Below are 15,873 nucleotides of genomic sequence, written 5' to 3'. Positions count from 1 at the left end.
TATTACTAAAAAGTTAATGCTGCTGCACGTTAGATTTTTTCTGCAAGATGATATTTTTTTCCCTTTTTTGTGATGTGGACTGCTAGAGTGGAACGTAGGTTGATAATGATGCCCATAAAGTTATCATAAAGATGGGATGGTTGGACACAACGAAAGAAGAGTCATTGAATGGGCTAGAAGAGTCATTGATCAAGTTAGGTTAAGCAAGGTGGAGCAAGCCTCTGCTGATCAAGCAAAAAAGCAACAGAATGATTCAAAAGCATGTGTATGCTAGCCTTCTATTAAATCATTGAATATTGTAATTAAGGGTGGACTTTGTAAGAGTTAAAATCAAATATATACACTGTTTGCCGAACATCATTTTCTCCAAAACAGGCTCTGCTGTTTAAACAAATGAAGTATAGAGCATCTTCCATCGGCAATAATCAATTTTTTCCTAGGATAAGCACATAATGATCATTGTCATTTGTCATATAGGAAGTATTAAAAAGAAAAACAAAAGTGAAAAGAGAACCAGAAACTAATAACAATCCTCAGTGCTTCTAAAGATTAGAAAACTTTACACAAGACTAATATGTGGAGTTTCTACAGTTGCACCCTTGCTGTCCCCAATCACAAAAAATTAACCATTGCAATTTGTATGATGCCTTGAATAGATGTGTATCTCTCATCTTCATCAAGACTTGCACCAAAAACAGCAAAACAGCGCAGAAGATCGCCCTTATCTCCGTGAAAACTTGGACAGCAAATATATCACAAAAAAGCAAAATAGTGCAAAAAGAATAACATGCATCACATGGTTTGATCCTTCCTGGATGATACTCCTGTTCAACCGTCTCATATTGTTCTTCACCCCTGCTTGAGCTTTGATCAATGTCATTTGCTGTTATAATGGGAAAAGTGTGAGCTTTGAAGGAAATAGGGAAGTTATATAACTTACAAGAATGATTCCATAATCATGAGAATCTCAGATAGACCGACCAACCAACACATTTATAAACAATACCACACTAACTCTAGGAAAGTTTACTACTTCTAACGGCCTGAAGCAATCTATTGCAGCAATTTGCTGAATGGGATAACTATTAGAAATACACCATTCAAATTTACAATCAGTTGAAAATATGCAGTGTATAGTCCAACATATCCCCGCACAAAGTACCCTTAAGAACAAAGAAAAAAGAGAAAAATGGAATCAAGTTTGGGCTTATTATTAGATCTAACAAGGATGTATCTTTCAAATCACTAGAAGACCTATAAGAAAAGCATAGAGAGACAGAGACATTCAGGCAGGTTGGCATGGCAGTAGGTAAGACAAACAAAGGCTACGAGTACACTGTCATTCCCAAAATATTTACAGTAATAACAATTACAATTCCCAGCAACTATAGAGGGAGAGAGAGTGTTAGATTGTTATCCAGTGTTACGAACATAAATACCAAACAAGCTCCAATATACAAAAACTTGATTGTTAAGGTATATAAATATATGGAAAAGTGACTAAAAAGGACTTACAGAATATCAAATATACTTGGAAGAAAAGGAGAAAAAGTTCATGGCATACCAGTTGGTTAATAAAATCATTCTGATATTTTGCTTCAGACTTAATTTCTTGGGCTACCTGCAACATGAAATATTTATAAGTACTAGCAAAGGGTAAGTAGGAATAAAAATCTGAAACCCTGACAAAGATGAAACAAGTAAGGCCAACAAATGAGTCATTGGAAAAGATGACCTATAAGGAACATATAGTATAAAGATATTCCGGGACTCCTACAACAGGACTTACACCCAAAGAAATGTTCAACTAGAAATACAAAACTTTAGTGCTGCTTGAAAATTCAATCTAAGACATTGCAATTATTAACACATCTGCATGTGGAGGTCAACAATCAGTGCCAGTGCTAGATACAAGAAAAGGGGACAGTGGGAGGTAGAGAGATGATGTCTTTGTTCTACTGCCGAAATATGCAAGTGACAATCAGATGGTTAATTTTCTTACCTTCTTCAAATAAGATCAAGTCAAGAAGTGATCGTTCCTAATACCTTATCGGGACAGCAACAGTTAGGCACACATCGAATCCAACTTAAACTGGAGACAGAGAAGCATCACACTAGCCATGTCTTTTGGTGCCATTTGCAGCTTTTCGGTATTAGCGTGTGTCCAGGCATCAATGTACTCACCAGATAGCCGGGAGATCAAGAAGACTACATTGGCAGTCGACTATGAAAAATGGGAAGTCGTATTACATCAGCAGAAGTAAAAGATATAACCTCAATGTTGAGCGCAAATTCAGAAATCAATATTTTTTGGGCCAAGTTGATTTAGACCAGAAAAGAAGGGATTTAGGCTTAAGATTACTCCAAAGAGTGAATTAACATCTTTCTCATAACAGAGTGTGTGGGCCAACTTGGCAGTCGACTATGAAAAATGGGAAGTCGTATTACATCAGCAGAAGTAAAAGATATAACCTCAATGTTGAGCGCAAATTCAGAAATCAATATTTTTTGGGCCAAGTTGATTTAGACCAGAAAAGAAGGGATTTAGGCTTAAGATTACTCCAAAGAGTGAATTAACATCTTTCTCATAATAGAGTGTGTGGGCCAACTTGTGCACACCTCAGCCATTTCACCGAGTACCTGCTACCTCCAATTGGCACAAGTATCGGGTAACTCTACTTGCCAAGGCTTAGGCATACGGAAATAAATAACTTAGTATTTTTGTGTCTCTGCGGGGACTAGAACCCTAGCTCCAAGGTTTGAACTCACTTCATTGACCACTAAGCGACAATCTTGGGTTGATTAACAACTTTAACAATCCAGTACGATACGAAAAATTAATGGTAAAAGTAAAATATACATTTCCGTTCCCAATTCTAAGGTAAAATCCTAAATTAAAGGATAGAGAGCAACATTCCTGAATGCAACATTGTGTGGTTTAGTTGAATCCTGAATGCTGTATTGTCATTACACTTTCGTTTGTTCATGGAAGAGACTTCAACTATCTTCAACCTCTATGCCTAACAAGTTTCACAATGTTTTCTAAGAAATATTGTTATTAGTGTCCCAACACAACACATCACCTTATTTAAAATGGATCCATGACATAACACATCACCAAATTTGACATGTACATACATATTAAAGACGCCACCGGTTATGCAAAAAAAATATCCTCCAACAAAAAATACAAGATACTAAAATATAGAGCCACAGACAAGGTGATAGGTAAACATACATTTCTAAGCTGTTTCACTTGCTTGCGAAGACCTGTAATCTCGTTATCTAGGTCTCCGTGCATCGGATCAATCCGCACCTGTATCTCATCTGAACCACCTACTTGCCTCGTACTCAATCCATCTCTGATCAATCAAACAACAAAAGAAAACAACTCAATTTCTCAAAAATTAACCCAAAAAATGCAAAAAAGTGTATTTCTGTTAATTTTCTCCTAATTAGGTTATACTTTTGGTAATTTTTTGTTACATAACACTTCTCTATCACAATTCAAATTGTGCAAGCAATTAGACAATAACAAATTATAATTTAAGAAGACGATAATTTTTTTTTCCGTTTTTCATAGATACCTGGATCTGTGGGAAGCAGCACCGTAGAAATCACCGCCTCTATGAGAGATAGAAGCCATTGAAAGAAAAAACTGAAGGAACCTCGAAACCCTAGGTTCACCAAAAACTTTAAAGTATCAATAAAAAGGATTGAGAATTTAACACACTGAAAAATACTTCTGTGCTGCCAAAGATCGTCCAGTTTTTAAAATTATTTTAAAATAGAAGTAGAATGTTGTGTTCAGTTAAGGAAGGTAGCTGTGAGTCACAGCCTGTTACCTTTTTCATTGATGTAAGATGACGTTGGCAGGGCATGTCCACCGTTCGATTAGGGAATCTAACGGTGAAGGGCCGACCGCTAATTTGCCAGGTAATGGGAGCTACACGCAGAATATAGATCCCACGTTGATAGTAGCAGCTAATTATTGAGTTGCTTGTTTCTTTAACCAATGACTTAATTCCACGTAGGACGAAGCTGTGTGTGGGAATGTAGATTGACCTTTGACATCTTGAATTTTTAGTAATAATTACTCATACCATCCAATTTTCTTTTGTTAGTAGTACTTCTTAATTTTAGGGCTGTTCACAGTTTCACGAAAAACCGATTAAGTAAACAGACTTAGTTTTTGATTTAGATTAGTTTTTGTTTTAAATTTTAGAAATCGTTAACATTTGGTTTGGTTTTAGTTCCATTATAAAAAAACCAAAAAAGAAATCGAACCAAACCAATAAATTATATACAAAATTTAATAATTACTTATATATATATTATAATATCTTTTTTAAAATTTTAAATAGTTTATACATTTTAATCATTTTAATCAATAAAACTACAATATGTTTTGGCTGAAATTTTTGTTTTGTAATTGCTGAACTTCAGCATTCTAGGAGTTGAAGTTTGTTTTGTAATTGCTGAACTTCAGCATTCTAGGGCTGAAGTTTATTTTGTATTTGCTGAATTTCAGCATTCTAGGAGCTGGAGTTTTTGTTTATATTTTCTGAACTTCAGCATTCTAGAAGCTGAAGTTCTAAGTCTGCACACAAACTTCAGCTCTGAAGTGCAACCAATGACTAATAAGTCTGAAGTGAAAAATTGCACTTCAGATGCACTAAAGGCCAATAAGTCTGAAGTGAAAATTTGTACTCTTCAGATGCACTTAAGGCCAAAAGGTCTGAAGTGCGACCAACGTTTTTATGCACTTAAGGCCAAATATGCCTGAAGTGCAAATTGCCTAGAAACAGAAATTTGTTCTTCGAATTATAACAATCCAATTTACAATTTAATACTTAAATCTACTCCAAATGAGCTCAAATTTGAAACATAACCTCCAAATATCATCAGGAACAAACCCCAATCATCAATTTGTCAAAACAACAATAAATCTAATGAACACATTTTGCAATTAAGAAAAAGAAGAAGAAGAAACCCTAAGCAATAGCAAAAAATAAAGCATCATAACAGCTCACTATTGTAAGACATCATAAACTACATTAAAATATGTTCATAACCATCATATAAAATTATTGTCACCCGAAGAAGAAGAAGAAGAAGAAGAAGAAGAAGAAGGAGAAGAAGAAAACGAAGGAGGAGAAGGAGGAGGAGAAAGATGCCTGGAGTTGTTTAAAAAGCGAGTACAAATTAAATTTTTTTAAAAAGTGGGTATAGATTAAATGAGGTGACCCGTGAAATTTTTACATTGATAATGATTCCTCTTTTGTTTATGATAATTATGAGGGTGAGGTGCCCAAGATAAAGAGGTGGTTAGAAATCTAAGGATCAAGTTAGAATTGAACCTTGATCCACGAGAATGAAAAGTAAAATTTGAGAGCATTTTCTGTTTGAATTTTTTAATCATCCGAGTTAAGCACTTTTCAAATAAATCAGTTGTATTAATCAGAAATCTAAGGATCAACCGGTTGGTCATTACTTTAAAATTATTATTTATATTTAATGGTATGATTCATATAAAATCGATCATTCATCAACAATTTCTTTTAATAATCATCATGATGGTTTTATAACTTAGACCAGTTAGTCCTTAATTAGGACGAGACTAATTATTGGTCAAGTAATCATTTAGCACATTAGAGGACCCGGCATCCTTCTTTAAACTCCATAACTATTCATCATTTTTCACAATTATTAATGTGTATGGATAAAATCGGGGGCAATGTCTATCCCGATTTCCCGATGAAAGAACAAAGGAGGGAACACAGATCCGCGAGATTGTAAATGGGGCCAGAGACACGTCGAGACTCGGAAATGATGAACGATATATCCAACATCAGACGCGGTAAAGCGATGCACCCTGGATCGAGTATGACTTCTAGACCTCGGGAAACGCGGTGGACGGTTATGCACGACTAATAGGGGCCCACAAACTTACCCTCAATCGGATATCACGGTGCGAATCTCGCTCGATGTCGATTATGGATCAATAATTACCGGCAAAAGAAGATTTTTACATTTTTTTAGACTTGTACTAGGACTGAAATTCTCCTAATATATAAATGAAATTTTTTTCTTTAATCTAACATATGGTAACACGCAATTCAAGGCAATAAAAATTTATTTTTATCTTCTAGCTACTGTTAAGAACTTTGCTCACTTGTACTATATAAAGGGGAAGTTGTTCTTCATTCACGACTAGGCTCGAACCGAGGACGAGGTTGCTATTCAATCTAAGATCAGGCTTAATCATATCATTGCGATTGCTTTAATAGTTTATTTCGTCTTTAATTCATTTATATATTATTCTTAATTAATCGTGTTGAATTAAATCACGCATCATTTAAATCGCGTACAAATTTAATTATTATCTAATTTTAGGATAAATAGTTTGGCGCCCACCGTAGGGCAAAGGATAATAGTGGTGATTTGATACGATCTCCATAACACACCCTATTTTACGCCTGCTCTTTGAAATCTTAATTTTAGGCCAGCCCAAAAATGTCAAACTCTCAATCTGCTCACTTGAATGTAGACGCTGAGTCTGGCCATCACTGCCGATTCGATCAATGATAACTCGCAAGTGGCCATTAATATCAAATTGCCAACTGATCCCAAAAATAGTGTTCGCGGGAGACCCCGACCAACAGTTCGAGAAGCACCCGAAGGTGCAGGTGATGGGGTGAGCCTACGACTGATTTTCAAAATGCTGCAGGCTCAACAAGCGGCAATAACACAACTGCAGAATCAAAGTCACGCCCTCCAACAGGGTCGAGCCCGAACAATCCCGGGAAAGCACCCGAAGAGACGAACAAATTATCGAGAGACCGGGTGAAGCCGAGCCCGGGGTAAATCTTGAGGTAATGAAAATGTTCGAAGCGTTGCCTAAACAGGTGGATTCGGGTGAGAAAAAGATTGAGGCTAATGACAAGAAGGTGGAAACATACAATTTCAGGGTCGATCAGATCCCGGGAGCACCCCCGATATTAAAGGGGCTGGACTCCCAGAAATTTATCTAGAAGCCCTTCCCTCCATACACGTGTCACGCTCTGAACTCGGGAAGCGCGACCGGCGCTCAACCGAGTAAACCCGGCCGAGCAATCCTATTAGATTCCTTCTACCCAAACTCGTCCTTGAATAAAGAGAACACATATTTTTGTTAATTAGACAATACGGTGATCATGTCTACAATACCAATTCATTTTCAATAGTTTCATCATTTTAAAGTCTCAACTTTCACACACGTTTTTCAAAGTCTGTAGTGGAACAAACAATCCAAGCACAACATAACTAGTTTGACTTTCCCAAAACTAGTATACAACCCACACTATGTTTACAAAGCCTCTAATAGATACAGAAGAGTATTATGATAATATCAGCAACAAGGCCCCGGCTATACCTTAAACATAATACACAATGAACAAAATATACATGACCCCGAAATAAAGTGGGGCTCACCAAGTCTGCTAGGAAGAGGGTGTACCGCTATCACTGATCAGTGTCTCCTGCTGTGGAACCACCTGCATCCATTGAAGATGCAGCGCTCCCAGCAAAAAGGGACGTTAGTACATGTGAAATAGTACTATTATGAGTGACAAAACACCCTCTCAATAGAACAATTGATAATACAAGTAAGAACAATCATAATATCAGTGGAAGTCTCAAACAACATCAAACCTCAAATTAGGATCAAGACAATGTTCAAATAAATTTCCATATCTTAAGTTGGGAGGTCTTTAGTACCCGTATGCCACCATTCACGATATCAATATTCATAATACCAATACCATCGTACTTTTAGCACGGAATCCGATCACGACCCAATCGGCTAGGCCATCTTATTTTGATACATCAATCAAAATCATAATTTCCAGCACAATCACCACCATGTGTGCGGCATGGTGTCCGATCACGACCCGATCGGCTAGGCCGTCTCACCACACATCAAACTTTTTATACCAATCATCTCATTTCATACTTCTTTCCCATATTTTCATTTTATTGGCACTAGTGGCAACAATTAGAAAAAAAATCATTCTTGGCACGTCAGTCGTATTTAGTAATTCATGCTCAACTTTTTCACTTTCAAACATCATCATCATCATCAACAACAACAACAATTCAATTCAAGATTTGTAGTACACATATGAGCAATTGAGAGTCTTAGGCACATAGATATGTTTCACAAAATTTGGCATAATAGCCTTCGTTTGAACTTGACTTGAAGTCGCAACATTATTAATGCACAAGCCATACTTTGAATATATTCTCAATTGATAACATAACATGATAAAAGCATTTTGGGATACATATTGAACATATATATTTCAACATAAGTTTATTCAGAATAGCCACTTTCATAACGAACAATTCGGGACTTATATAAATTACATGAATACCATGGGATTCAATTCTAGGAGAGGAGTTTAGCCAACATACCTCAAATTCATCCCTTAATAATACTACAACGATTCACTACACTAAGCAACTTCAATAAAAAAAATAACAACATCCAATGAGACCAATATTAGTAACAAATTCCATAGGTTCATTGTATTCATAAATTTCATCGCCAAGATTACCATTCTATCTTCTCTCTTATTTTCTCAAAAGTACTATTCGTGCCATGAACTAGAGTTTTATAATCCAATATTTCAACCATTAAAACTTGTAATAAATGCTTCAAATACTTCTAACTACTCATAATAAACGAGTTTGAAGCAGTGGAATTACCTTTAGTAGATCAATCTTGAAAAATCACAACTTTAGTGATTTTTGTGTTCTTGAGTATTTGATGATGAAATCTATTATTTGGATATAAGAATGATGTTAGAACTCATGTATATTGAGTAATAATAAACCCAAAACATCATTAAAAACTTACCTTAGTTGATTGGACTTGATTTGAGCTCAAAATCATCTCTTCACCATCAAGAACCCTAACCCCCAATACACAAAATACTCTCTTCCCCCGATTTTGTATTTATAAGGCCATAATTCTGGGTTTCGGATGCGGCCCTAGATGCTTCGCATGCCCACTTCACTCCTCTTTGAAGCTCGGATGCGGACCTGGATGCTATGGCAGCACTTCACTGCCAGCCTTTCTTTCGGACGCGGCCTTGGATGCTTCGCATCTGCAGACTCCTCCGCCAGCCTTTGGTAATTTAGACTCAAAGGGTTTAATTTGATAGGTAGATCACATCCTAAGTATTTATGTTTTGGTAGAAGCATACGTTTGAAATAGGATGTTGTTCGAATTGAGACATCCTTTTCACTTAATGTATCCAACTTGTTCCACATAAATTCTTGTCATTCATAGAACTCCTTAGTATGTTCCAACACACCTTAAACATATATTTTCATTTCAAAATAATATGGTTCTATCCCATGGGTCTCCTTTTATACTCGAACACGTTATTCCCAAATACCGTTGGTGCACTTTAAAATCTTAAATCATTAGGAAATTTTAATGGGGCCTTACAGCGCAGCACCAAAGTCGATCCCAAAGAGGTTTCGCATGCCCGACATCCCCAAATATAATGGGACCACAAATCCAAATGAGCATGTGACCTCCTATACATGCGCAATCAAGGGGAGCGATTTGGAAGACGATGAGATTGAGTTGGTGTTACTGAAGAAGTTTGGGGAGACTTTGTCCAAGGGAGAAATGATATGGTATCACAACTTGCCCCCAAATTCCATTGACTCGTTTGCTATGCTTGCAGGTGCTTTCGTAAAGGCCCATGTCGGGGCCATCAAGGTCAAGACCAGAAAGTCATATCTCTTCAAGGTCAAATAAATGAATAACGAGATGCTCAGGGAGTTCGTGTTAAGATTCCAAATGGAACGGATGGACCTACCACCGGTTGCAAATAATTGAGCCGTTCAAGCATTCACTCAGGGGCTCAACCCCCGAAGTTCCTTGGCCTCTCAATAGCTAAAACAAAATTTGGTGGAGTACCCGGCGGTAACCTGGGTCGATGTCCACAACAGGTACCAATCAAAGATCAGGGTCGAGGACGACCAACTCGGGCCCCCTTCTGGATCTGTTTACCCCCTCAGGGCCGATAATAGATCTAAGAGAGCCATTGATCAAGAGCCAAGACCGGTCCGAGATCGGTATCAACCATACAATGCAGACCGAAGGGGAAATGGATCCGGGCGTCACCCCTAAGAAATGAGAAGATAAGCGATCGAGGACCCAGTGGCCGAGGTCTGATGAGGAAAAATAGGTTCGACAGGTCGCTCGGGAGTAGGGAAGCACATTATCGGAGTACAACTTCAACGTGGACGCTGCCAGCATCGTGTTAGCCATAAAGCGCATCAAAGAGACCAAGTGGCCCCGATCATTGCAGTCTGACCCTACCCATAGAGATCCTAATTTGATGTGTAAGTATCACGACACTCATAGTCACATGACCGAAGATTGCCGACATTTGAGAGAAGAAGTTGCCCGATTATTCAACAATGGGCACCTCCGAGAATTCCTGAGTGAGCAAGCCAAAAACCACTTCAGGAATAGGGACGCCAACAAATAGGTCGAATAAGAGAAGCCTCAGCACGTGATCAACGCAATCATTGAAGGGGTCGATGTTCCCCAAGTACCAATGATAAAACACACTAAAGTATCTATCACAAGGGAAAAATGCACCCGGGATTATATTCCGGAGGGAGCCATTTTGTTCAGTGACGAAGATGCCGAGGGCATCGTACAGCCTCACAACGATGCACTGGTAATAACCGTACTTATCAATAATCACGAGTTAAACATATGTTGATTGATCCAGGTAGCTCGGCCAACATCATCAGATCAATGGTCGTAGAGCAATTGGGGTTATAGGACCAAATCGCATCGGCAGTCGGGGTATTGAGCAGATTTAACATGGCGTGTGAGACCAAGAAAAGAGAGATAACCTTGCCAGTAAACAATGCCGGGACAATCCAAGAAATGAAGTTCTACGTGATTGAAGGGGACATGAGGTACAATGCTCTATTAGGAAGGCCATGGGTCCACAACATGAGGGCTCTACCCTCGACCTTACACTAGGCGTTGAAATTTCCCACACTGGGGGGAGTTAAAACAGCCTACGGAGAATAGCCGGATGCAAGGGAGATTTTTTCCGTCAATGAGGTAATCCCGGTGCTCACGGTTTTGACATCAAGGAACACGGAACCGAACAAAAAGAAAAAGGTTAAATAGCAATCACTGATACTGACGTCGACCGAACTGGAGAAACATGAAGAACAGAGAGAAGACTAGGAGGGCGATTATGGCATCTCGAGATCATTTATAGCTTCTAATGACACCGACGCCACCAAATTAATGGTTGAAAAGTTGGAACAAGTCATATTAATCGAGCATCTACTGGATCAAAAGGTATACCTGGGTACGAGGTTAACCCCCGAGCTTAGAAAAAGACTTATTATTTTTCTTAAAGCTAACACCGATTATTTTGCTTAGTCCTATCTTGACATGACAGGAATCCCACCGGAGGTAACCACTCACAAGCTGCGTTTGGACCCGATGTTCCATCCGGTAAAGTAGAAAAGGAGACCACAATCTGAGATAGGGCTGTGCATAATTTGGTAAATACCGAATTATCATACCAAAATAAAAACTTTTGGTATTTGGTATGGTATTTGGTTTACATTTTAAAAATATTTGGTATTAGGTATGGTATTTGGTATTTTTTAAAAAATATCGAAATACCGATACCGTACCGAAATATATATTAGATTAATTTTAAATATCATGTCATCCTTGCAGCCCCTAGTTACCAGAGAGCTTCACGAGAATGTTTCTAGTTCCATATTCTTTTGTTAAAGCCTGTGCGCTACCTATTTTTGTCTATGTGGTTAATGGATGTTACCCGAATGATTTCTGTAAATAACACTTATGAAAAACTTATTTTGGTCACATTTGAGAAGCTTACTGGTGTCTGGTATATTACGGAGATGCAAGTTAGAGCTTTAGACCATACATACTTACATGTTGATGAAGTTTGTAAACGTTATTCTATTCTTATGCTTCTGTTTATAGAAGTCCCATATATGATGTGTAATGTTGCTGCATTCATAAGATTGATTTTACTGGCTAGTTATAATTTTAATTTTGCCGTCTAGTTAAGGTGTTATTCTCCCCTAAATATAACGTTCAAAAGCTGCTTTAGAACCGAATAAACCGAAGTTACCGTACTGAATAAACCAAAACCGAAAGATGAAAAACTGAACCATACCGAATTTAATTAGGTATGGTATTGGTATAGCATTTTAGGATACCGAATACCGAAAATACCGAACCGAAATGTCTAAATACCATACAATACCGACCGACGAACACCACTAATCCGAGATCAAACACGTATTCATCAAAGATGATGTATCTAAACTTCTAAAAATAGGATATACGGGAGTTAAATACCCGTATTGGCTAGTTAACGTAGTGGTAGTACCTAAAAAGGAAATAAACTAAGGATGTGTGTGTATTATAAAGACCTAAACAAAGTGTGCCCTAAGGATTCTTTCCCTTTGCCTAATATCGATCGCATGATCGAGACGACAGTCGGGCATGAGATACTAAATTTTCTTGACGTCTACTCCGGGTACAACCAAATTCGGATGGACCCGGACGATCAAGAAAAGACTTCTTACATAACCAAATTCGGCACCTACTGCTATAACGTAATGTTGTTTGGTTTAAAGAACGCCGGTTCCAACCACCAACGCCTAGTTGGGAAATCAATGGAAGTTTATATTGACGATATGTTGGTCAAGTTCCTGCGAGTAGAGGATCATTTGAAACATTTGCAGGAAACCTTCGACATACTAAGGAAATGCAACATGAAGCTAAACTTGGAGAAGTGCACATTTAGGGTCGGTTCGGGTAAATTCCTCGGGTTCATGGTATCCATTCAGGGGATAGAGATCAAACCCGATAAAATAAAGGCCATAGAGGACATCACCATAGTGGAAAACGTCAAGGTAGTTCAAAGACTGACCGCATTGGGCCGGTTCATCTCGAGGTCCACAGACAAGAGCCATAGGTTCTTTTCACTATTGAAGATGAATAACTTTTCCTGGACTCCGAAATGCAAGCAGGCTTTGGAAGAGCTCAAGCGGTACCTGTCGAGCTCCCCTATGCTGCAGACTCCGAAAGCAGACGAACAATTGTATCTCTACTTGGCAGTTTTTGAGTTGGCAGTAAGTGGTGTCTTAGTCCGGGAGGAAGAAGGTACGCAATTTCCTATTTACTATGTCAGTAAAACTCTAGGCGATGTCGAATCGAGATATCCTCACCTGGAAAAGTTAGCACTCACTTTGCTAAGCACTTCTACGAAGCTAAAGTCGTACTTTCAATGCCACCCTATATGTGTTGTAACCTCTTACCTGCTGAGGAATATCATGCATAAGCTCGAGCTATCAGGCCGATTGGACAAATGGGCCATATAGATTAGCGGGTACGACATCGAGTACCGACCCGGAACTCCTATAAAATCTCAGATTTTGGCAGACTTCGTGGCCAACTTTATGTCAGCCTTAATACCCAAAGTCGAAAAGGAATTACTGCTCACTTTGGGGATTAGTTTGGGGATCTAGACCCTATTCACGGATGGTGCTTCCAACGTGAAGGGTCTAGGCTCGACATTGTATTAAACTTACCTACGGGTAACGTAATCAGGTAGTCTATTAGAATTATAAAATTGACTAACAATGAAGCCGAGTATGAGGATATGATTGCAAGTTCTAGAGCTGGCTAAGAGCCTTGGGGGCAAAGTGATCGAAGCGAAATGCGACTCCCTCCTTGTCGTAAATCAAGTCAACGGAACATTCGAAGTAAAAGAAGAACAGATGCGGAGGTACTTGGACAAATTGCAGGTGACCCTGCACCAATTCAAGGAATGGACTCTGCAGCATGTACCCAGAGATCAAAACAGTGAGGCCGATGCACTGACAACTTAGGGTCATCTGTTGACTCCGATGAATTCAGCTCGGGGCAAGTGGTACAACTGATGAACTCGGTGGTAGAAGAAGGTCACGCCAAAGTAAACTCGAAAATTTTGACTTGGGATTGGAGAAACAAATACATAGACTACCTAGACAGGAAAATTTCCTTCGGATCCCAAGGAATCGAGAGCCCTGCGCACCAAGGCTTCCGGATTTTGCTTAGTCGAAGGAGCATTATCCAGGAGATCCTTCTTCGGTCCACCGGCCAGATGCTTAGGGCCGGGAGAGACCGAATATGCCATGAGAGAAGTTCATGAGTGCACTTGCGGGAACCATTCGGGGGTAGAATCCTTAGTTCAGAACCTAATTAGAGCCAACCACTACTGGAATGAAATGGAGAAGGATGCGAGAGACTTTGTATGAAAATTCGACGAGTGCCAAAGACACGCCCCCATGATCCATCAATCGGGAGAGATGCTCCACTCGATCCTGTCCCCGTGGCCATTTATGAAGTGGGGAATGGACATCGTTGGTCCCCTGCCATGGGCGCCCGGTAAGGTTCAATTCATACTATTCATGATCGATTATTTTTCCAAATGGGTCGAGGCTCAGGCGTTCGAGAAGTTTCGAGAGAAAGAAGTCATCGACTCCATCTGGGGTCACATAATATGTCGATTTGGGATACCTGTCGAGATCGTTTGCGACAACGGGAAACAGTTTATCGGCAACAAGTTGAGTAAGTTATTTGAAGATCATAAGATCAAGAATATATTATCAACACCTTATCACCATAGTTGGAATGGGTATGCGGAATCAACGAACAAAACTATACTCCAAAACCTGAAAAAGAGGTTGATCGGTTCTAAAGGGAAGTGGAAATAAATCTTGCCTGAAGTCCTATGGGCATACCGCACGACTTCGAAGTAAAGTACTGGGGCGACCCCGTTCTCTCTAGTCTATAGAGAGAAAACCTTAATACTAGTCGAGGTAGGGGCACCAAGCCTCAGGTTATGCTACCAAAGATTCAAACGGCGAATCCATGACCACGAGCATAGAATTGTTAGGTGAAAGGCAGGAAGCTGCCCTTGTCCGAAGAGCCAACCTCCGACATTTTCAAGTCGGGGACTTGGTATTGAGAAAGGTAGAACTACACACCAGGAACCCAAATGAAGAAAAACTGGGTCCGAATTGGGAAGGACCATATTGAATCGTCGAAATACCCGACAAAGGCTCATATAAACTCGAAGCGGGAAACAATGCATAACTACCAAACAACTGGAATATGACACAGTTAAAGCGGTACTACTGCTAAGGTACGAACTTAATTCCCTTATAATTTAGTTACATTACTGACTAACATATGCAGGTACTTGGCCAGGGACGCACGTGACTATTAGGTCTGAAAGCACGTGTTGTACTCTTTTTTCCTTGAACTGATTTTGTCCCAAAGTGGGTTTTTCGGCAAGGTTTTTAACGAAGCAACAATAAAATGTGCTACATTAGTTTTGAAGACCGTCCTTAAACCAAAATTGATGATCATTTGCACCGAATCAACGATATTCGAGCCCTCACAAGTTCGGCCTCGAATGTCGGGGCCATCCCCTAGGTTAGTATTCTTAGAAAAGGAGAATTCTATATGTCAAAATCTAAGGCTTAGTGATTAGGATTCATTTGTAAGGGTTAAACGGTCATGCAAACCGTGCCCACATAGTCCACTCTAGCCACGGCATAAGGCTTATGCGCCTTCGATCATGTACCTTGCATATTAAACAATGAAAGAAACCTCTACTTCCGTTACACTTTATTACTACGCATTTCACTTCTTCGATCCTATATCCTAAAGCCCACGGGCTACCAATACTCGGGGACTATCGACCGATAAAATTCGGATGACCCGGGCCACTAAATCCCCGA

General features: G+C 39.2%; 1 protein-coding gene across 2 annotated transcripts; it reads right to left on the bottom strand.

Annotated features, from left to right (window-relative positions):
* Positions 1 to 413: 413 nt before the first annotated feature.
* Positions 414 to 3,778, bottom strand: LOC107764886 (bet1-like protein At4g14600). 2 transcript variants are annotated; one of them, XM_016583473.2, is made up of 4 exons: positions 3,588 to 3,778; positions 3,239 to 3,362; positions 1,565 to 1,621; positions 414 to 883 (listed from the first exon to the last, which is right to left on the bottom strand). In XM_016583473.2, the coding sequence occupies exons 1-4, from the start codon at positions 3,644 to 3,646 to the stop codon at positions 722 to 724; spliced, it is 402 nt and encodes a 133-aa protein (XP_016438959.1). In that variant the 5' UTR covers positions 3,647 to 3,778; the 3' UTR covers positions 414 to 721. The 2 variants fall into 2 exon arrangements, with proteins under 2 accessions (XP_016438959.1, XP_016438966.1); XM_016583480.2 differs by lacking the exons at positions 414 to 883; positions 1,565 to 1,621 and adding an exon at positions 1,933 to 2,224.
* Positions 3,779 to 15,873: the final 12,095 nt, after the last annotated feature.

This window comes from Nicotiana tabacum, chromosome 12 (genome assembly GCF_000715075.1).
Source record: "Nicotiana tabacum cultivar K326 chromosome 12, ASM71507v2, whole genome shotgun sequence".
NCBI classification, from domain to species: domain Eukaryota; kingdom Viridiplantae; phylum Streptophyta; class Magnoliopsida; order Solanales; family Solanaceae; genus Nicotiana; species Nicotiana tabacum.
Note: the sequence above shows the minus strand (reverse complement) of the source record. Positions and strands in the feature narration are given on the sequence as shown.

Bases quoted from the DNA above. Each gene is read 5' to 3' on its own strand.
- LOC107764886 (XM_016583473.2), bottom strand. From the start codon at position 3,646: ATGGCTTCTATCTCTCATAGAGGCGGTGATTTCTACGGTGCTGCTTCC. The intron at 3,363-3,587 runs GTATCTATGAAA...TTGATTGATCAG, and splicing joins GCTGCTTCCCACAGATCCAG to AGATGGATTGAGTACGAGGC. The intron at 1,622-3,238 runs GTATGTTTACCT...TTCATGTTGCAG, and splicing joins AAGTGAAACAGCTTAGAAAT to GTAGCCCAAGAAATTAAGTC.